Below are 22,451 nucleotides of genomic sequence, written 5' to 3'. Positions count from 1 at the left end.
AATGTAGTAACTCTACATTAGCTGAAAAACAGTTGCTCCCTGGCATGGTCCGATCAATATAAAATGAAGAATGTTTTGCAGATTCAGGTAAGAAGCACAGAAACCTGAACATTTAACAGCATTATTTTAATAAGTGAGATACAGATGCTGTCAATATACAAAGAGTAATATCTCAAAAATATACATTTATCGACGTGGCATAAATAAAAGCAGTTACTATTTACAAATCGTGTAGAGGAGAGCAGCCCCTGTAGTGACTGGAAGAAGTTTTTCGAACTCTTCCTAGTGTTTCTCCTCACACTGCTGCTACAGCTACCATAAAAAGAAATTAGCGCCAAACATCGGACGACTTGTCAGGAGGGAGGGGATAAACTGGAACACACACAATGCTTTTCCCTTCATCAATCCTGACCCGAAGCAGACATTGATTACTGTGATGAATAATGCTCCTTTCCTGCCTGGCCACACGGGCCTGTTTAATGTGATCTGCACCCAGACGTTACTCCAAACTGCTTATTTAAATCGAATGCTTTAAAGCTCTGATGTGGAATGATAGCCGAGCTGGGACTCTTAACGCTCAATTGTAAGGCGCTTGATCTCGTTGACCTCTCACTTCTTGTGCAGAAACAACAGATAGAGCCACGCCCTCGCAGTCTGAAGAAATCTAAAAAGAAATCCATCTCAACACATAAGAAATGCCAAGCATAGCTGCTCTCTCCTATCTGAATATCATATTGGTGGTAAAAATTTGTGTTTGGATGCGATTCACTCAAAATTAAGGCTTTTATACCAATGCTCACCTTTCACCTGAGAGGATCTTAAAAAAAGCAGTTTATCCTCCTAACTCAGCAGATATTACGTGCCATGCAACAAAAAGGAACAGTCCTTGGGTAAACGTCTTCCAGAAATTCAATAAATCACTCATTTAAAAATATAAGAACTTTAACATAACACTAAAAACATCCAAGATGGCAGCTGCATTAGAGACTTCCCAGACATATTTTTCTTAGTGGAATGGATTGTTTGTGACAGTATCTGTACACTGGCACAACTGTGGGTGTGTTAAGTACAACAATGTGTTTGATTAACTGCAATTAATCCCTTGAGCCTATTCAGAGAGATGCAGAGAAACTGTTTTGAAGTGAGTTGTGGCCGCTGCGAGTCAGTTTGGTGGCCCTCACCGCCTCTCCTGCTGACTCAGCCTGTCCTCCCGGCCCTGAACGTGCTCCGCCCCCACTCGCTGAGCTGTTTCCATGGCAGCGATGTCGAGGTGGGCGTACCTGATGGAGCCCTCTTCTGGTTCAGGACATCAGCAACAAAGGGGGAGAAAAGACAAGCCGTTGAACTGTGTTTCTACTTTGAATCAAGTGTTCTGTAAATTGAAGTTCAAATTCATCACATGCAGGAACACATTAATCATTGAAATGCATTTAACCGAAACATACACAGTTTTTAAAAACGTTTTTTTCAAGAGTATTGCTGGATTATAACTCTAAACCGTTAAGAAAAAGACAATTTTAAGGTACAATCTGAAGGATCTCTGTTTTGTTCCCTTTGAGATTATACCTTTTAGGATGCTCTCTTCAACTTGCCTATTCAGAGCTTAACATTTTAGGACAATTAAATTGTTTCATCACTTCTGTAAATTGCTTTTATTTATTTGTACAGTCCAGTAACTGTGTGACTTTACAGCATCAATTAGCACTAAGAGATGGTTTCATTCATGTGTGCTTTTCATGAATAAATTGGTTCTTCCTTTGCCTGCAGTGTAGTGACCAGTTGGGTCTTTTCTTTCTTGCAAAGAAAACTTTTATTTCTTCAAATAAAACCAAGGGATATAGAGGTACGCAGGATAATAAGCAGCAAAAGCAGAATGCTCTAACCCAAACCAACTGTAGGAGGAAGAGTGTTTTGTAGGTTTGTCTATTTCTGTGGTCGGGCGTTTGAAGGAATTGGTAAACATGCTGATAATTAAAATGCGAAGGCTGTGTATGCTCAGAATGCAAAAAGAAGTGAAGCTGTGAGATGCAAAGGCTGACTAAAAGTAAATCCGATAGAAGCAGGAAAAGTCAGTTCTGGGTGTTCTTACTGGGTCTGCAGAGCTGCAAAGAGTTACCTCTGACAGCTGAGTGGGGGTCCTGCAGATCCAGCTCCGTGTAGAGCAGGGCGCTGATGGGGATGTTGACATAATTAACAGTGCTGTCAATATGGTGCCAACTTTCCAGGGATACCGACGGAGGAGCTTGATGGGCAGACTGGATCATACCTGAAGGAGAATCAGAGGACAGCTTTTGAAATTATGATATGAGACCGGACGAGCACGATTAAGTGTCAGTATGTAAACAATGAGTTACTCTTGATGGAAAAACACACCGTCTTGGTGTATAACATCAAACATCAAATGTATAACATCATAGGATGTTATATATTTGATAAGTGATTGTGTTACCCCAGGCTGATGTTGGTCTCAGGTTCACAGGCGGAGGCGGGGGGGCAGAGGGTGGCCGGGAGGACCCCGGTCTTCTCGGACTTTCACACTTATCAGCAAGGTCATCCTGCTCCTCTCTCACACAGAGAGGATGATCTGGTAACAAAGATGTAAGTCAATTAAAGTACAAAGTGAAAAAAAAGTCATAGTTTAGTATTCTCAAAAATTAAAGTCATAAAAAAGTATGTCGGAAATAGTGTAGAATGTCGAAAAACAATCAAGAAAAGTTTAGAATTTAGAAAAATATCAGAAACAAATAATAGGATAGTACATAGAAGAAAAAAGTCTACAAATAGTATGTCAAAATAGATCGTGTAGCATCTTCAAAATATCAGAAAAAAAGGGGCGTAAGTCAGTACCAAATTAATAAAATAGTTTGACAAAAATGTGGAAAAACGTAATAATATTGTTTGTCGAAAATATGTCCAAAGCATGAGAGAAATTAAGTAGTGCAGTAACTTGAACAAATAGTGGGGAAAACGAGATAGTATAGCATGGGAAAATCAAATAGTGAAGCATGTCAAAAATATATCAGATATAAGAACATAAAATATAGTACTTCAAAACTACAGTATGGTACATCGAAAAAGCAGGAAAAACCTATAAAACCTAAACCTAAAAACTGAGAATGTGAGAAAAAATGACAAACTGCATAGTAAAGTATGTTGTAAATATGAGGAAGAAAAGCATAATATAGTACAGATCTACAAGAAAATGACATAGTATGTTTATCATTTTTGAAAAAACTGCAAAAATATCTAAAATAACAGATATTATGTGACAGTATGTCAAAAATATTAGAAAAAAATACACGGGATATAATAATATAGTATGACAAAAAAGGTCGTAGTTTAGTTTACCATGAAAAAGTCAATAACACAGTTTTTCCAAAACAGAAAGGTATAGTATAGTTAAAAATAGTCATGACATAGTATTTAATTAAGTAAATCATAGTACAGTATGCTGTAAAAAAGGTATGTATGATAATCAAATTCACTGTGTTACTTTCCATCCCTTATTAGACCCAGCCAAACTTGTTGCATTCACAAACACACCTTGTGTATCTGCAGAAGGTGAGGGGCTTGATGGTGATCTGGCAACCTAGAAAATAAATAAAAAAACCATTATTTCATATATTTTTGTATATGTATAACACTTTTCCTGAATAAAGCGTAAAGAGTGTGTTATTTCTTATTTTAAAATGCTAAGTAGTCCTGTTTTAAGCCTATAGAAGCTTCTTATTTACAACTCCTGGATCCAATAACACAACACATTCTTACCTGACTCAAGCATCTGTTCCTCGCTGAACGCCACTGCTCTGGTGTAATGTATTTGTCCAAACCATGACCGCACTAGAAAGAAAAGAGTTTAGCGTGTTCATTGAATTTAACCGAAACATTCAACGTTCATGGCTACAAAGAAAACATTTTCAAACTGGGGAGAAATTAGGTATGGAGAGGAGAGAGACAGAGAGGCTTTGAAGAAGACTGATAAGGTAAACAAGGAAGAGCAAGGTCATGAGATGAAGAAAAACATTGTTGATATAGAGCCAAGATGACAGAACGAACATTTTGAGAGGTAGACAAAATAAAAGGCTGGCCTAGACATGAGATATATTTGTCTTTTTTCCTACTTCCCAATACAGCTAATATGCAGAAGGCTCGTGCCTCAGGAATATTTTTTCCCAAAGCACACAATACAACTTGTGGACTGGGGAATCGTCTCATTACCCGACATGAAGGATTCACGCTTTTTGCAGCATTGAACTGCTGACACTACAGAGTTGAGAAATGACGAATAAAGGAACTCATTATTGTTTCATACAACAGGACTCTCCTCTCTGAAGGTTTCCGTCCATTTCATCACTACTCATTAAACTTTCTCCGTCACCTTTCACTCTCAATCTCTCTTCTCGGTATCAACATGATGTGTAACGAACACACACACTCCTAAAAAAGCTGTCAGGAATAAGAAGACACACTGCTACCACTCCTGCTCCTGATAATTCCCTCACTACGAGGGAGGAAGTGCTTTTCACAACCCATCAAAAAATAAATTAGATATAATGTGTCGAAATATCTTCTGAGCGCTTTTGGGGTTTCAGACAAAGGTATCAAAGGGAATGCAAAACTGGCTCTGGACAGGTTTTTGATGTAAACCCACACCTAACTTTTTTTCTTGGTCTGGTGTTTGATTGTTGGACTGGAGGCTAAAAAGCCTGTATGGAAGAAACAAGCTGTGATGGAAGCCTTCCCATTACATTGCAGTACAGTATGAGTCGTGTATGGTCTTAAAAGCAAGTTTACAAATGTGTTGTACCTCCATATTATACCCAGAATAAATAGCTTGTTTATGTTATGCAGAAATGATTGTGTTTACCGCTTTTCTGCCCCTGTGGTAAGCACTGCAGTTTTTTCAACATACCCATGAGCCAGTGAGGCATTGACTATGAAACACAATATCACAAAGGCACCCAAGAGAGTCATTAGTTTGAAGTGCAAGCAGAAGTGTGTGTGTGTGTGTGTGTGTGTGTGTGTGTGTGTGTGTGTGTGTGTGTGTGTGTGTGTGTGTGTGTGTGTGTGTGTGTGTGTGTGTGTGTGTGTGTGTGTGTGTGTGTGTGTGTGTGTGTGTGTGTGTGTGTGTGCGTGCGTGTGTGAGGCTGAATAATAGCTTCTGCAAAGATTCTTAAATATGGCAAGGGCAGAAGTTCAAATAACAGCTCAACAAAGCTGACTAAAACAAACTTAATGGGCAATTTGCTGAACAAACTTCAAAGGTTACCAAGTTTAGAAATACTCTCATTCAGTTAAACTAAAAACTAAACAAGCCTCATCAAATTAGTATTTGCTTTTCAACTCAACCTTGATATGTATTTGAATAACTATTCACAGGGTGCAGCTTACCAATACTGTCATGCTGAATACAGATTCTTATTTCAGGCCTTGTTGGGCAAAAGGAGTGTTTTGAAAAGTTCGCCCTTGAAGCATTTCGAGGAAAATCTATCTTCAATAATTCAACACAGCGTGAGTAATTATTGTAGGCTACACATGATTAAGGGAAGAAGACATTTCTAAATGAAGATTTTATATGGGCATTGAGCTATACATTTCAGATTTCGTCTTCTACAGTTTTAACCATGTTAGCCGCGTAGCTCTATGGTTCTTCTCTGACTGTCGACGGTTTTCCAAACTGAACAACACTGATCCTTCAACTCTCATCTACGGCCGTCATCATGCCAACATGCTAAACTATAATGCTAATGATGCTATCTTCTTAACATCATTAGCATTAGGCTCAAAGCTAACATTCACATTTTTGAGTCATTTTTGTAATTATTTGTGCATGTTAGCCACAGGAGGGCTTTAGCTTAATACTAATGTTAGAATGCTAAGTGCAAGCCTTACAACACAGCTAGCATGGCTTAGGACAGGGGTCGGCAACCTTTTTGATATGAAGTGCCATTTAAAAAAAAATTGCTATCAGCGTGCCAACCATAGGTGTCAACGATCGAGAATTATCAATGGGGGGGGGGGGGGGGGGGGGGGGGGTTGAGGTGCTGGACGCTCGTGAACTATCAGCAGGAGGGCGGGGGAGCCTCGCTGCGGGGAAGCAGTGTGTGGACCTGTCAGCGCAACTTACATGATGCCGAATTTAACAAATTCATTTAAATAATTGGTTTAAACGGCATAATAATAAGGACGATCGTCCGTTCTGTGATTCTCCAGAGCACACATGTTAGGATATTAGGCTCATGGAAGTGAAACGAGGAAGCGGAAAAACAGAGTTCTGTGACGTATTTTGTGAAACAGAAGAACAGCTAAATAAATGCAACGGCCTCCCAAGAAGAGCTCACCTCTCTCCAGTCATTTAAGTTAAAGTTGGTTATTGAACCTGAAGCTTGTTGATTCTGCCCTCCTCGACTACGGTCTGGGAGCCAACAAGAAAGTTCAACACACAGATGGCCAGTCCGCCCCTTTGTAGCGTATTATTTCGATAACAGATGAGCAGATCGCCACTGGGCTTTCAACTAAATACACAGCCAGGCAAAAACTGCGGCATTTGTACAGCTCCTTATGGGTACTGCAATTAGTGAAGTGCTTTATTCCTCTGTGGTGAAACGATCAGCACTGCACCACGGAGGAAAGCGGCAGAAAGTCACCTGGAGATAAAGAGAGCGGGGCTGCGTTGCATGCATGGCTTCCTTCTGCAGGTAACAGGGAGACGCACTCTGGCGGCGGTCTCGTTCAGGATCGGAAAATACAATTTCAATATTTTGCACACTTATTCCAGTTATTCCTAGTGTGCCACTGGTTACGGTGCCGCGTGCCAATGCTGGCACGCGTGCCAGGGGTTGCCAAACCCTGGCTTAGGACTTAGTCTTGTTGTGTTAGTATCTCAACCAGTGGCGTTTTCTCCTGGAGGCCAAGGGAAGCCAGGCTTCCCCTGTTTTTTCGGATTGTAGTTATAATTTTAATAAATAAATAAAAACACTTCGTTTAGTTTCGGAAATTCTTTGTTGTGTGTTGCTGCCGGCCCGTCTCTCCCCCATTCTCATTGAGTATTTTACAAAGAGTGAAACAGCGCCCCTCTAGATGTTATGGTGAAACAGTATATTGCACTCTCTGTTGCGAGAGGAGGCCAGCCGAAATTTGCTTCCCTTGGTGAAAAAAAATGGAGGGATTGACCAATCAGATGAGGCTCACGTCATGCCCCTGCCAACCTGTGATTGGTCAGGGCCATGCCAAGGGAAGCCAGAGGCGGCTGGCTTCCCTTGCCTCACAATCCAATCAAATCGCATCAACTTAGTGGTGCAGTGACGCGTCCCAAAAAGCGGAAGTAAGCTGCGCTCGGTTTCCCTCGACAAAATAGCAATGTGATTTCTACATAGGATTTTGGAAAATAGCTCAAAATAAGGTCAGTGGAAAACGAACCTGTTAGATAAATGCACGTTTTGTTCAGTCGGATAATATCCACATGTCTACCCTATTTTTATAATTTTCAAATCATAAATCTAATCGATAGAAGATAGATAGCGTCACTGCACCACTCTCACCACCGTTAGAAAGTAGCAAGCAACTGAAGCAAGTGCAATTATGGACGGTGGAGATTTGGAGTATTTAATCAAAAATAATTGTACTAAACTTCCGCTGCAGCAGCAACAACAAATAAAATCTGATGACAGGCCAATGCCCAAACTGGAGCTGTGTACAGCGAGGAACAAAGGAGCGAACCGGACGTAAAAGGTTAAAGGTCTCCTGATTTAGTTTGTGAATGAATGCTTATTAGAGTTTCGGCTGGAGAGTGCGTGCGGACCTGTCGGTCAGATAACAGGCGTGTGTAAGTCCTGCATTTGTATGATACAAATGTGTGTAAAATGATACCGGGCGCTGTAATCACTCATCTGGTTACGTTATTACATTGACCACCACACCCCCCCCCCCCCCCACCCCAAAAGAAAGGACGTATTATTGGCTTCCCCTCATTTTTTCCCCACGCCACGCTACTGATCTCAACCCAGTCAAATGGCATTTCGTGTTCACCAACACGATTTTTAATCTATTGATTCGTGTTCACCAACACGATTTCCCCCTTTTTTTCGTGTTGCACAGCACGATTTTAAAAGCAATGTATTTCTACTGGCAATGTGTTTCGTGCCTGCAGCACGTCTTTTTCTCCGGTCGGGTCGTGGAAGACCGGAAGCTGTGTGGTTCATAAAAACATGTTCTTACCCAATATCAAGCCACAATTATTGCTTTTATTTAAATCGTATAATTTCGGACTTTTGTTTCCGTCTGTGAGGAAAATAAATGGGGCTCAGAGCCTAAGAACACTTAAATCTGTATTTTTTAAATCTTTTTTTCTTCTAATTTGTTATTCTTTTCAAAATAACACACTGTTATTTACTCACCAATAACACACAATTATCCTTGCTTTTATTTATTGGTTTAATTCCATAATCTCGGGCTTTTTTGGCGTCCTTCAGGAACTGAATTTCAAAATAAAAATAACCGGAAAAAGACGTAGAAATTTCGAGCGATTACCCAAGATCCTCAGCTATGGTTTAAGCTTGCTGATTGGATGGTTTAGCCGCAATGCATGCTGGGATTTGGTGTTTATATGATATGAAATCCGGAAAACATTTTAAAAGAATAAAATAATACTTAATTCCGAGTGTTCTTGCTTTTCTCTTTGAAAGTCATCACATAACGGCATTGTAATACAAGGTTCGGCTGCATTACATATTGTAGATCTGCCGTAGTTCTTTATTTATAGAGCCCTGATGAGAAGACCTTTGGAAAAACTGGAAGAAATGCCGCCGAAACTGAACACTTAACGTGGATCATAAATATATCAACAATTAAACAACATCTTCAATTTCTCTTCACACAATACGTCTCCTTGCAGTATCAACCTTAATTCGGCTGACTTTTATATTTGATCTAATTCGTAGGTTATATTTACACCATAACGGTGCACAGCTGATATAAAAGGACTTTGATTTTCTTTGAATATAAGAATGTAAATACTGAGTCTGAAATAGTATAGCAATATGCTATCAAATTATCTGAAAACATGAATAAAACTACACATCTTCAGATGTTGTACATACATAAGTGTCCTACACTAATAATACAAAGTTATTATAGCTGTGTGTACCTTGTGTGCACCGCCTAGTGGTTAAAGCACGTTATTTAATTATTGTTTTTATGTGTTATATTTGATTAAAAAAATATTAAGAGTACATACTTTCATAGGGGGAAAGTAGAAGGTCTGTGATAGAAATATAGAATATAAAAAAATCAAGAAGATACTGTAAGTGATCTCTACAATAAAACATTTTAGAGCAGGATGTACAAAGATATTAATAGGAGGAGGTGCAAAACAGAAAAACGAATTAACTTTTATTTAAACATTAAATAATACTTTAGATTAAGGTCCTCTTTTAAATAAGAAAAAAACTTTGGGGGTATCTACAGATAAATACTAAGCCTGACAAAGTACTTAACGTCTAATATATTGCTTTCCTGCAATGATAACTATGTTGAAGCACTTATTTTATCTGATATTATACATATGAATTATACTCTTATGTATGTAGATAGTATAATAAATGTGCAGAATATGACAGTTTAATGGTGGAGGTACAAACACATATTGATAGATGTCTTGTAATGTGCTGTTGAGGAACCTGTGACCCAAGATTTTCATTCATTGCATACACCGTAGTTGTGTATATGATAAGTCAATAACCTTTGAAAATCTTGAAATCTTGAAAGGGATGTGCAAAATAGCCATTATACAGTCTTTAATTAACTATTAGTAGAGAATAACGAGTAATGAATATACTTTATTACTTGTTTCCATTCATGTCAATTGCAGATAAATGTTTAGTCTTCTCAAGCACCAACTATCAAATATCTCTCCTGATTGTTGGCACTTGGCAATCAGGTTAACCTCTGTATTGTGGAGTAGAATTACAAAGTAACAATGAGCTGTCACGTGGGTTTATGCTGCGCATTATGGACACAAGCGATTTTCACCCATTTATTAATTATATGTTTTACATTTGATAACACCAATGTGTTTAATACTGGCAACTTCTAATTGTGGGAAAAACGAAAACGTTCAGTAGAGACGTCCCATGGAACATTTTGCCAGCATGTGTAGTTCTGGGGGGGGGCGTTCGATTCCAGTTTTGGATAGTCTGGCGTGGTTTTGTTCCATTTCAAACAGCTGTTTGACGCTCGGCGTAACCTTGGCACATTGCCACTCCAACATCCAATCCCAGCGCTTGAAGATTAATCACGGGGACTGTAGTCCTAAACAATAGCTGGGGATTATGGGTAGTGTAGTGTCTTCGGCCATCCTAAACTCCTAGAGGCCGACGTCTGTTTCCGGTTATTTTTATTTTGAAATTCAATTCCTGACGGACGCCAAAAAAGCCAGAGATTATGGAATTAAACCAATAAATAAAAGCAAGGATAATTGTGTGTTATTGGTGAGTAAATAACAGTGTGTTATTTTGAAAAGAATAACAAATTAGAAGGAAAGATTTAAAAATACAGATTTCAGTATTCTGAGGCTCTGAGCCCCATTTATTTTCCTCACAGACGGCAACAAAAGTCCGAAATTATACGATTTAAAATAAAAGCAATAATTGTGGCTTGATATTGAGTAAGAACATGTTTTTATGTGAAGGAAAACAACATAGCACAGGTTAGCTATATTCAGTCTATGGTGTCCCGACATGCCTTGATTCGAATACAGCTAAACATCTCTGACATAATCGACTCGATAACCTCAGCAATCTCTACATCCTCTACATCCAAACCACACGTCTACAGAGGAGCTCATTGTGACTCGTTAGCACAAAGGTAGGCTATAGCTGTATTTGCATAAGACCTCGTTTATTATTTCAATGTAAGAAAAACCACTGTGGGCCCAATAAACAGAAGCAGAAACATGAAGGGGAAATTAGCTTCCGTGGGATTAAACCCAAGAGCTGTAGAAAGATATAGCATTAAAAAATAAAATACGGAGCCCCTAAAGGTTCATGGAGAAAAAAATATATATCTTGTGCGCACAAAATACTATCTCGAGAAAGTATTTTGTTAGTTTCTCGTTCGCCCGAGAAAATTACCGGTGTGCCAAGTAGGAAGTGGACACAACCGTTTCATTGCAGACTGTTATGTTTATGTGGGGAAATTGCAGTGCATACATTATTTGAGATATATTTCAAACTCAGACTTCATTCAGGGGACATTAAATTATAATGTGATTAACCAAATCGCCTCAGTTTTTGTCTCTAGTGTTAGGGGAATGTTTTTAAAAGCGGATTTTCTCTGCTCCCACTTACAGAGATATTTTTGAATTATTTATAAATGATCCACTTCACAAAGAGGGGTTTTCATTTCAAACATCACATCATACAGTATTTAACGATGCTCCCTCTGATGTGTCATAATCTACTAAATTGGCTGACTGGTTTATTGATTTGAGAGTGTGAGAGTACCTGAGTTTCTCCACTAACAGAGCCTCCAGGCGGCAGCAGGGGTCTCAGTGTAGACTCCCCCTCCACAGGGGGCGCCCTCTCGCTGCCCCAGGAGTGTGAGCGCTGTATCATGGCCTGCCGCTGCGCCCTGCCTCCTGGGGGGCTGTTAGTCAACCTTTGACCCTGACTTCCCCTGGCCTCCACACCTCTCCTGCTGTCCCGGCCCAGCTCAGGGGGACCTTGTTGGAGGGGGGGTTCCCTCAGGGACAGGCTCTGCAGCAGACTCCTGGGGGTGTCATACCACAGGCGGAGCAGGCTGGGGATCTGATAGTCCTCGCTGTGTCCCTGGGACGCACGAGAGCTAGATCTGGAGGTGAAAGGGCACGAGGAGGAGGAAGCAGGCTCTGGGGTAAGGGTGGTCTGAAAAGGAGAAGAAGGAGGAGGAGAGATGGGAGGTGGAGGAGGAGGTGAAGAAGGAAGGTAAGGAGGAGGTGAAGAAGGGGGGTGAGGAGTAGGTGAAGAAGGGAGATGAGCAGGTAAGCTGCCCACAGAGCCAAACTCCCCCTCCCCGCCCTGGCTGGCCATGTCCAGACTCCCGGTGTATGAGGAGTAGCTCCCTGAATAAGAGGACTGGCTTCCTGCTGCTACCCCAATCCCACTGTCCAATGAGCTCTGCCGTCCACTGTCATTGAGACCCCGAAGGTGGAGCTGGGCGGAGGGGGGGCGGTGACCGGAGCTCCCCATCACAGCAGCGAACAGCCGGTCATCAGAGCCGCTCAGGGCCTTCAGCGTAGAGCAGCTGGATGCCGTATCCGTGGAGATGTGCGGTCGAGCTAACGGCTCCGCCCTAAAGGAAAGTCTGCTGCCGTAGCTCGTATCTGATTGGCTGGAAGAGGAGCTGGAGATGCTGCTTTGGTCGTCTCCGGCAACAGATGTGCTGCAGCTGTAAGTGGAAGCTGAAGGAAGAGAGACAATTATTAGATCCTGATTATCCAATATGCACAAACACACACTGAAAGACATTAATCAGTCACCAACCAAATGATTAACTACGATGTTCCGAGTATTTAATAATTCATATGTAAATTGTGTACCTAACTAAGCACCGGGTACACAATATTATGACAATTTGAAAACAGTTTTCAGTCAACGGCTCTCTTTTTCTACGGTTCAAGTATTTTGCAATAAAGGCAGAAATAATGGAGTTGTTTTTTTCAGAAATGTTCTGTAAGCTGTTCAATCTGTAAAAATGAATCATGGGTCCTTTGATCCTCTAAACTTCACCAATGATGATTCATACACACATGTAGTTATGACAAAAACTTTCCCAGAATGGACATATACATTTGGAACAGTGATTAAGCCTTTGTATACTTAGCCCACACAGAGTGTAAATTAAAAATGCCTGTATGATAGCATACTCCAGACCTAAACTGCATCAGCATCTGAAGGTCCTGAAATGATGAGTACTATCCCTCTGACACATTACAGGAGCCACTGTGAGTTTACACTCAAGGAAGGACATTGTGAGCAGGCTGAATAAAATATGACATTGATGTCAAGAGCAGTCTGCGTAAGTCGAGTAAAGTAGGTTATGTTGTGTTTTTAATTATAGTGAGAAACCTAGGTGCTAATTAGTATTGTTACGATACAAAAAATGTCAAATAAGAAAATTGGAGTCCCTCTCTTTGAAATGTTGATGTTGTGATGTTAGTTATGAAAGTGTGCATACTGCAAATATGGGCACACATTTTTCTGTCCTATGTTATGCATTCTATGTATCATTTTTCATTCTAATGTTGTACTTTGTTTACTATACAGTAACATCACTTTTCATGTCATTTGTCTCTGTTTTCATGATCATTCAATGTTCCCTTAATGTAAAGCACTCCATGCTAATTTTCTTGCATTAGAGTTGCTAAACAAAGTATTTTGTTTTTGTGATTAATATTACAGAGTGTTCCTGGGTTGTATATTGGATATATAACCTATAGGGTGAATTTACCAGTATAACGTACCTGTGCTGCTGGCTAGGCTACATTGAGACAACATGCTGAGTCTCTTCTCCAGCTCGGATGCCTCCAGGCTGAGACGCTCCTCTGCTGATGCTGGATCAGCGTTGGGATCTACATTTCATATAGCGAGCACACAAAAAAAGAGAGAACAAATACATAAGACATTCAGAATGTTTCAGCAAAACAAATGAAGACCAGACCAGGTTACAGTAAATGCACACATTCTGTGCATTCAAACTGTTTTCCCCCTGTCCATCATATTTTCTGAATTATTAAGTTAAAGAAGTGAGTTAATATTTGGGAACAAATTATTATATTTCTAAAGTTAATGTTCAAAAGTAAAGCTCGCTACTAAAGGATCTTTTGTGTACTGAAGATATTACTTTGACTTTAGTCCAAATCAACTTTGGAATGAATGTATTCACTGCAATTGTGATGGTGTGAACAAAGATAGAAGCAACATTTCAAGGGCAGTCACAAGAATTTACTCATTTTGGCAATAAATATGAAAACGTGTCCTTGAATGTCTTCCAGAAAACATTGCACATCAGGCCAGAAAACTTTTTTGTATCTCAATACAAAAGGAAACTTAAGGACAGAAATGTTGTGAGTGCTACTGTATGCAATGCATGTGTGTGTCCAACTGTTATACCCGCTTGTAAATTTAACATCTCCCAGGAGGTTAAAGGCGCCGAGGCTATCTGTTGGAACGTCAATTTAGTGTGAAACCCTGCCAATTACACACTTAATGCCTGCTATATATACATAGTGTGCGTGTTTTTGCCAGTGTGTGTGAGAGCAGTGGGTAAGGGTGTGTGTAAACTGTAGGTGTCAACAACCTAACCCCTGCATCTGTGCCTCTAGACCGCAGCAGCATATGCTAATGCTAAGATGCCAAGTTTCTTCACTACGCTATGTGAGGTGTCAGCTAACATTTGCTAACGTTAGCTCCGCGCTAATTATAGCTTCTTCACAGAACTGAATGCAGTGGGGTGACGGTGGGCCTCAGCAGGCTGACGCAGGTTGGCTGAGAATAAATGTTCAGTGTGGCTGAATATTAATCTGGGAGATTATCAAGGTGGATGCTGTTTATTAATATTTTCCACTTGATTTTCCATCAATCTGAGTGATTATCACTCAACCATCAACCTATAGAGCTACACACACCAGCAAATATGTCCTCATGTTGATCGGCTAACTGTTTCTTTTGAAAACTACAAATCTTCTATTAAAAGGCATTTAAATAATTAAAGGTAAGAGCCTTCCTTTTTACAATATGTTTTTTAAGCTGTTGGACCTATGACAGACAACTACAGAGATACGAGGAGTGAGCATGTGTGTGTGTGTGTGTGTGTGTGTGTGTGTGTGTGTGTGTGTGTGTGTGTGTGTGTGTGTGTGTGTGTGTGTGTGTTTGAGAGACGGATAGAATTGAAGAGAAGGGGGAAAGTGTAGAATGGAAGGATAAAAAGGTGAACCTTGCCATTTTTCTATAATAATAATAACAATTATACATCATAATTCCTATGTCAACCTTATGAATTAATATTGAATGAATATAAAAACGATTTGGTTCAGTTCAATGAGCCACACAACACTATTCCATTTAGAGAAAGGCCATGGCCGACAAAGTTAGGCAGTGGGTGTGAGGGGGACTGTAAATTAAACCTGAAACTTGACAACTGATGGTGATGGGAGCGAGGTGTTTGTGTGGATGTAGAGTTTAAATATCATCTTTCTCCAGAATTGCAGGCTCCGGCTTAAAGTGGATATAGCCTACTAGCAAACAGAGTAAGAGATATCAAAAATAAATAATGCTCATGAGGAAACAGAATACCTCCAGCCAGTGTAACATAGTCATGTTGTTGTTGTTGTTGTTGTTGTTGTTGTTGTTGTTGTTGTTGTTGTTAGTAGAGAACTCCCTCAGGAAATAAAATATTCTACTAAGACAAACAGACCGAAAAGTTACTCTATCAAGATAGTGCAAATGTGAAAAAAACTTAAAGTTAAAATATTCAGTATTAAACCTTTAAATAGTAACTGACTCTGCAAAAGGTGTGAGAGGGGTCTGCCTGCAGACCTCCACTCTCAGGACAGTTCCGGTGCAGACCTCCACTCTCAGTCCTGTCAGTACAGGAAGTGACGATTCTGACGTGTGCTAGCTAATAGTGATGCTAATGATAGCTAATTCCTAATAGTAGTATGTGTGTTGTTTGTACAGTGCTACTTATATGTTATGTAAAGCCTGCATACTTATATGTGTTTTATTTCTGTATTGTTACAGTTTTACAAAGTAAAAGAAGAACAGTAAAGTCAAGAAAGAAAACCCTGCATCTTTATTGGAGGACTTTTAAATGTTAGCTAACTGTCTAGCTACGCATAGGGATACGCGCTATAAGGGCAGAACAGTTCAATCAATCTCAGTGATGAAAAGTGATACTGTACTGATATTAACTACAATACAAGGTGTCCCTATATATATATATATATATATATATAGGGACACCTTGTATATATATATGGACACAGGCCGTGGGGGGGACACCCGAGACCGGGCAATGTCCCCGGTAGAAACCGGGTGAAATAGCCCAAAATAATAATAATAATAAAACCGGAGAAAATAGGGGGGAAAGTGAAAAAAAGTGTCCGAAAATTGGCACTCGTGAGACGGGCAGAGTCCCCTGTCAACTCCCGTTACATTCCTCCATGGTGTCAATTGAGCGAAAAACATTTACGAGAACCAGGCTGGGGGGGTCAAAAGGGCTTGACCAAGGCCGACCCAAAGTGCACGGTGGGCGGACTCATCACCTCCGTGATGAGTCTCCATTGTGATTTGAAAAATTCCATCAAACGAGTCTTTCGGTGGGCGGGAAAAAAAACGTGTTCGTCAGAATCGTCACTTTCTGTACTGACAGTGGAGGTGTCCTGAGAGTGCAACCTGCACCGGAACTGTCCTGAGAGTGGAGGTCTGCAGGCAGGCTCCCATGAAAGGTGTTGAGTGCAGTGAGCTAATGACTTCAAATGGAGAATAATGGTCTCTATATTACACTATAAACTCTAGTAATTGTAGAAATGTTGGCACTAACACCTAATCTGTTTGACCTTAAGCATTACCAAAGTTAGCCTAACAAAAAGTGCAAAAAGTCCAGAGCCAGGACAAGAACACGAGGCCTGTGTGAATTTCCAACACACTCTCACTCCCTAAACGTCCAGAAGCGACGCTTGGTCAGGTTCCCGTGGCGTGCTGTTGTGACGCACCGAGGCTCCTTCAGCTTCATAAACGGACGCAAAGAGCTTTCAACTGATTGCAATGTATTCCCATCGGCGGCGGTATTTGACGCTTAGGGAAGCACCGCACCCGTTTATGTCGGCAGCTCTTAAAGGCAATGTGAGCGTCCATTCTCATTGCATAACGGACAATTGTACACCCGGAAGTAAGTATTCTCCTTACTGTCGATTGATTTTACAGTGATATCTCCACTACTCATCAACTCAAAAACAGCAGATTATCCTTGTTAATTAAACGACATTGATAGGCTTAAATTGTGTACAATGCTTTTGTGTTTTCCCCTTCAATTCCGAGAAACAACTTGTTTTCTCTGAAATGTGGAGCGCCAAAGAGACTACACTACCCACAATCCCCATCTATTGTTGTGACGACGCCTGTCCGCTTTGGGACAAACCCCGTGATTAATCTTCAAGCTCACGGATTGGATGTTGGAGTGGAAGTGCGCCAAGGTTAAGCCAAGCGTCAAGCTCTTTGAAATGGAACGAAACCACGGCAGACTATTCAAAACTGGACTCGAACGCCCCCCCAGAAGTACACATGCTGGCTATTGTGTTTCGCACACATGTTCTCTATGGCACATCTCTACTGGGAATTGTAGTTTTAAAAGACGTTTTCGTTTTTCCCAAAATTAGAAGTTGACAGTATTAAACTGTGTAAAGCCCTGGAGGTTTAGGAGATAGGAAACAAATTGGTGTGTACACATTTAAAACATGTAATTACTGAATGGGTGAAAGTCGCTTGTGTCCATAATGCGCAGGATTAATATACAGTATACCCACATGACAGCTCATTGTTACTTTGTAATTCTACTCCACTACAATTCAGAGATTAACCTGGTATTTTTACTCCACTACATTTATTTTTAGTTACTTTGCAGATTCTGATTAATGATGTGAAATATAAACAACCCTTAAATCAGACTTTAGTTACACCTGAGTAAAATTCAGGGAAAGGTGATTGTCAAGTGCCAACAATCAGGCGAGACATTTGATAGTTGGTGATTGAGAAGACTAAACGTTTATCTGCAGATCTCTATAAAATATATTAATTACTCGTTATTCTCTACTAATAGTTAATTAAAGACTGTATAATGGCTATTTTGCACATCCCTTTCAAGATTTCAAGGTTTATTGACATATCATATACACAAAGACGGTGTAGTTATGCAGTGAATGAAAAACTTGGGTGACAGGTTCCTCAACAGTGCATTACAAGACATCTATCAATATGTGTGTACACCTCCACCATTAAACTGTCAAATTCTGCACATTTCGTATACTATCTACATACATAAGAGTATAATTAATGTGTGTAATATCGGTTAAAATAAGTGCTTCAACATAGTTAACATGAATGCAGGAAAGCAATATATTAGTACTTTGACAGGCTTAATATGTATACCCCCAAAGCTTTTTCTTATTCAAAATAAGACCTTAACCTAATTCTTTAATGTGTTAATAAAGGTCAATTCGTTTTTCTGTTTTGCACATCCTCACATTAATATCTTTGGCTACATCCAGCACTAAACTGTTTTATTGTAGAGATCACTTACAGTGTCTTCTTGATTTTTTATATTCTATATTTCTATCATTGACCTTCTACTTTCCCCCTATGAAAGAATGTACTCTTAATATTTTGTTCATCAAATAACATTATTCAACAAAAATAATTTAATAACGTGCTTTAACCACTAGGCGGTGCACACAAGGTACACACAGCATACTAATTATAACTTTGTATTATAAGTGTACAGTAGGACACTTATGTATGTATAACATCTGAAGATATTTAGTTTTATTCATGTTTTTACATAATTTTACAGGATATTGCTATACTGTTTCTCATGTTTTACTTCTACACATTAATATCTGATTTGTAAAACATCACAGACAGAAAGGTATATCCGTCATTTAATGGTAAGCTATTGAAATTGTGGTTCCATAGATGTGTGTCCCATCAACCAAATCCCCTGACTATTCTCTCAACTCAGTATTTATATTCTTATATTCAAAGAAAATCAGTAATATCTTTAAAAAAGTGCATTGCGGCTAAAACATCCAATCAGCGAGCTGAGGATCTTTCCTACGTCTGTTTCCGGTATTGTTCCTGTAATGAGAGTTCACATTTATGCTACATTGAAGGGTGGAATTGACTACACATCTTCAGAAACATAATTTGCTTCAGATATAACTTATAGCAAATAAAGTATACAAATATAAGTAATACAAAGATAAAACACTGGCATGTAATTTACGTTAGAATAAATAGAATGGTTTTGAATAATAGATGAGCGTAAAATCGACGTCACTTTACAGCCCCGCCCACTTTGGGGAAACCAACGCTGTCATTTATTTTGAACGGCGATCAAGCCTGAAGCGACAGAGATCTTCTTTTACTGTCCTTTCTTCTTAGAGGAAGTACAGAAACACGTAACTCTGGATTTGTTTTAATGTTTGAGGTGAAATAAGCGACACAGCAGCTTTTTGGCATGTTAAAACTATTATTTTCTGCCTCGCTCATGAGAGTATAACAGCTGCCGAAATTACAGCCTCGCCTACTGATTTTAATTTAACCATATATCGAGCCCGATTCTCGATTTCAAATGTGTGCTCTAAAATTATATTTATAAATGACTATTATCATTATTCGAAGCAAGAATATAAATGCAAAGATATGTAGAAAATAAACGTATTTAAGATAAGTTCATAACAAACGTAACGTGGGAGAAAATGCGTTTCTTGCTAAACGTAATTGAGAATGCAGTTTAGTTCTGTGGGAACGTAATTTTAAGGGGACAGGGTTGGACTTTTTTTGTATGAATTTATGTTTCATCCAATCACAGAGCTTGTTGACTTATCACGAGGTTTGTCAAAGCGGACAGGCGTTGTCACAACAATAGCTGGGGATTGTGGGTAGTGTAGTCTCTTTGGCGCTCCACATTTCAGAGAAAACAAGTTGTTTCTCAGAATTGAAGGGGAAAAACACAAAATGTCATTTGTGAAAAAATTCAATGTCATTAATTAACAAGGATAATATGGTGTTTTTGAGTTGATAAGTAGTGGAGATATCAGTGTCAAATCAATCGACAGTAAGGAGAATACTTACTTCCGGGTGTACAATTCTCCGTTATCCAATGGGAATGGACGCTCAAATTTCCTTTAAGAGCTGCCGACATAAATGGATGCGGTGCTTCCCTGAGCGTCAAATACCGCCGGCGATGGGAATACATTGCAATCAGTTGAAAGCTCTTTGCATCCGTTTATGAAGCTGAAGGAGCCTCGGCGTCCCAACTGCACCAAGCATCGCTCCTGGACATTTAGGGAGTGAGAGTGTGTTGGTATTTCAGAGAGGAGGGCTCGTCTCTGAGTCTCCTCTGAGTTGTCACATCGTTGGAATGTGCCCAGTACAACTTTTCTCTTCCCTATCTGTCACCAAACCCTCCGTCTACATATTTATTGCTTCAGAAATGCCTGTGAAATTAGCAGTACGTTACAATAGCACACAAGTCACACACAAAGGCACGACCCCAGAATCCAAACGGTGACTCTCGGGGGCTTTTAAGCATGTTGTGATTCTGCTAGCTTGTGCTAAACATGCACACTAAACAGGCAGTACACCTTTAGAACGGAAGTCACGGAGTCACGTACCACCGTGACTGATTCCACAATTTTTCTTATTAAACAACTAGAAACATTAGTATATCCAATAAATACTCCTGAGAATGTTTTGTATGCTCCTCATGAGTTCTTGCAGGCATATTGTGTATGGATTTGTGTGTGTGTGTGTGTGTGTGTGTGTGTGTGTGTGTGTGTGTGTGTGTGTGTGTGTGTGTGTGTGTGTGTGTGTGTGTGTGTGTGTGTGTGTGTGTGTGTGTGTGTGTTTGTGTGTGTTTGAGTGTGTTTGAGTGTGTTTGAGTGTCTTCACCTGGCAGGACAGGTCGCAGGCCATGAGGGGTCCTGCTGGGGGTGATGCCCCTAACAATGCAGTCAAACAGGAAGCTGATCTGCTCTCCTTCTGAACAGGACAGGAAGAAAACACCGGCCCCTGGAAGAAGGAGAGAAACGCACAGCACAGTCAAATAGAGACATACGTTTATGATCGAGAAAATCAAAGAGAAAATCTATAACCATGAATCTGTTGTCATTATATAGGCTACAGCAGAAGAAACAAAACAGTATTATAGAAAATGCTAAAATACGGAGCAAAACCACATTTTGAGTACGGCCAAACAATATTCAGTGAGGTTCAGAATGGTGCTGTAAAGGCAAAGCTGTTCTTTGATGATGCACTTCTTCTAAAGGTTACATAAAATGTCTCAATTCAGCCCCCACTTTGCTATCAGCCCCACACAGAAGTGGGAGTCTTTGAAAACACAAGACAAGCAAAGAAAAATAATCATAAAACGTCAAAATCTCTCCTTGCCAGAGATATTGAAAAGATGTCAAAACGTAAGGCATTTCCTCAGGGGTTTGGTAAAAATAATTTGTTCCTATGGAGCTGAGTTTTCAGCACATTTAGTAAAAAAATGCTGAGAAAGCAGCATAAAAAATGTTGCTCTTTGTTTTTTCATCTGAGTCAGTCTCTAGTAACCCTATTCAGCAAAGTGTCTTTGCTTTAAATGTAATAAAAAACATTTATTAAAAGCTGCTCTCGCATTAAAGAGGCCCATTGTGCTTGTTTGTGTTCTCCCTTTTCTGTAGTGTGTTCTATAGGTTGTTGTGCATGTAAATGGGCTGCAAAGGCTAACATCCATAACTTATTCAAAATATGAACCAGGACATTTGCATAATATGTCCACTACAGTATAAACAGCTGAGCGGTATGTTTGTATTCAGAAAATGGTTTTAAAAATGATTCCATTTGTCACAGTAATTGTGTGAAGATATCTACCTACCTCATCTATCAAATTAGAATGTTACATATTACTTTGATTTAAGTCCATTTTAAAATCTCAGGAGGACAGGGATATTTTGCATTCAATTGAAAAGTAATATTATTTATTTCCTTATCATTTTCATGTTGTTTTTATTATGCTACAATAATGAAAAACTTAAGATGTTAAAGTAAATAAACAACATTTTGATTTAGGGATGGTTTGCATTCATTTTCTTTTAAGACTTTTCCTCAATGGTGGTGAGAAAGGTGTGTGTGCTGCACTGAGAGACTTTGTAAAGTATGTGTTCGATGCTGTTGAAATTGGTTTAGAGCACCATTTAGTTCTTCAAGCTGAATAATTGAGGAGATGTTTTCATATTTTCTTGAGTCAGTGAATTGCTCAAGCTCAGTGACACTTTCACAACGGGGGAGATGCAGTTTGTATAAGCCTATTAGCTGGGATGAGGCGAAAAGCCATGGTTTCAAGTGAACTCTAGACCTCATAAAACTCTACAAACAGAAAGAAGATCAACAAAAGGTAAAGATGTCCTTTTAAATCCAAACAAGTTATCTGAACTGATTGAGAGACTCTAAAGAAGTTGGCTCTTGTTAATCAACAAATTAAAAGCCCTCTGGAAGCCGTTCTGAACCGCTTTCGAAAGGGTACGAGGTACCAGACTGTATCTACCATCAGGGAGGTATGTGGATATTTAGCTGCTAAACGCCCCACTATGTTCAGTAGCTAGCTTGTCGCTAACTTGCGTTGTCTGTCATACGGCAGGTAGTGTACTGTGG

General features: G+C 39.7%; 1 protein-coding gene across 2 annotated transcripts in view; it reads right to left on the bottom strand.

Annotated features, from left to right (window-relative positions):
- Positions 1-107: 107 nt before the first annotated feature.
- The window catches only part of LOC307033543 (protein Dok-7-like), a 31,510-nt gene continuing 9,166 nt past the window's right edge, over positions 108-22,451 (bottom strand). Inside the window, exons 6-13 of one of the 2 annotated variants that reach the window (XM_079672053.1) lie at positions 20,706-20,825; positions 13,499-13,606; positions 11,502-12,436; positions 3,769-3,840; positions 3,544-3,589; positions 2,450-2,584; positions 2,090-2,266; positions 108-1,296 (exon numbers count right to left, since the gene is read on the bottom strand). In XM_079672053.1, the coding sequence (XP_079528179.1) occupies positions 1,178-1,296; positions 2,090-2,266; positions 2,450-2,584; positions 3,544-3,589; positions 3,769-3,840; positions 11,502-12,436; positions 13,499-13,606; positions 20,706-20,825 (1,712 nt within the window). In that variant the 3' untranslated portion in view covers positions 108-1,177. The remainder of the gene's footprint in view (positions 1,297-2,089; positions 2,267-2,449; positions 2,585-3,543; positions 3,590-3,768; positions 3,841-11,501; positions 12,437-13,498; positions 13,607-20,705; positions 20,826-22,451) is intronic. The other variant, XM_079672054.1, reaches the window with a different exon arrangement.

This window comes from Notothenia rossii (genome assembly GCF_949606895.1).
Source record: "Notothenia rossii genome assembly, chromosome: 1".
Classification (NCBI taxonomy): Eukaryota; Metazoa; Chordata; class Actinopteri; order Perciformes; family Nototheniidae; genus Notothenia; species Notothenia rossii.
This window is presented reverse-complemented; position numbering and strand designations above follow the sequence as displayed.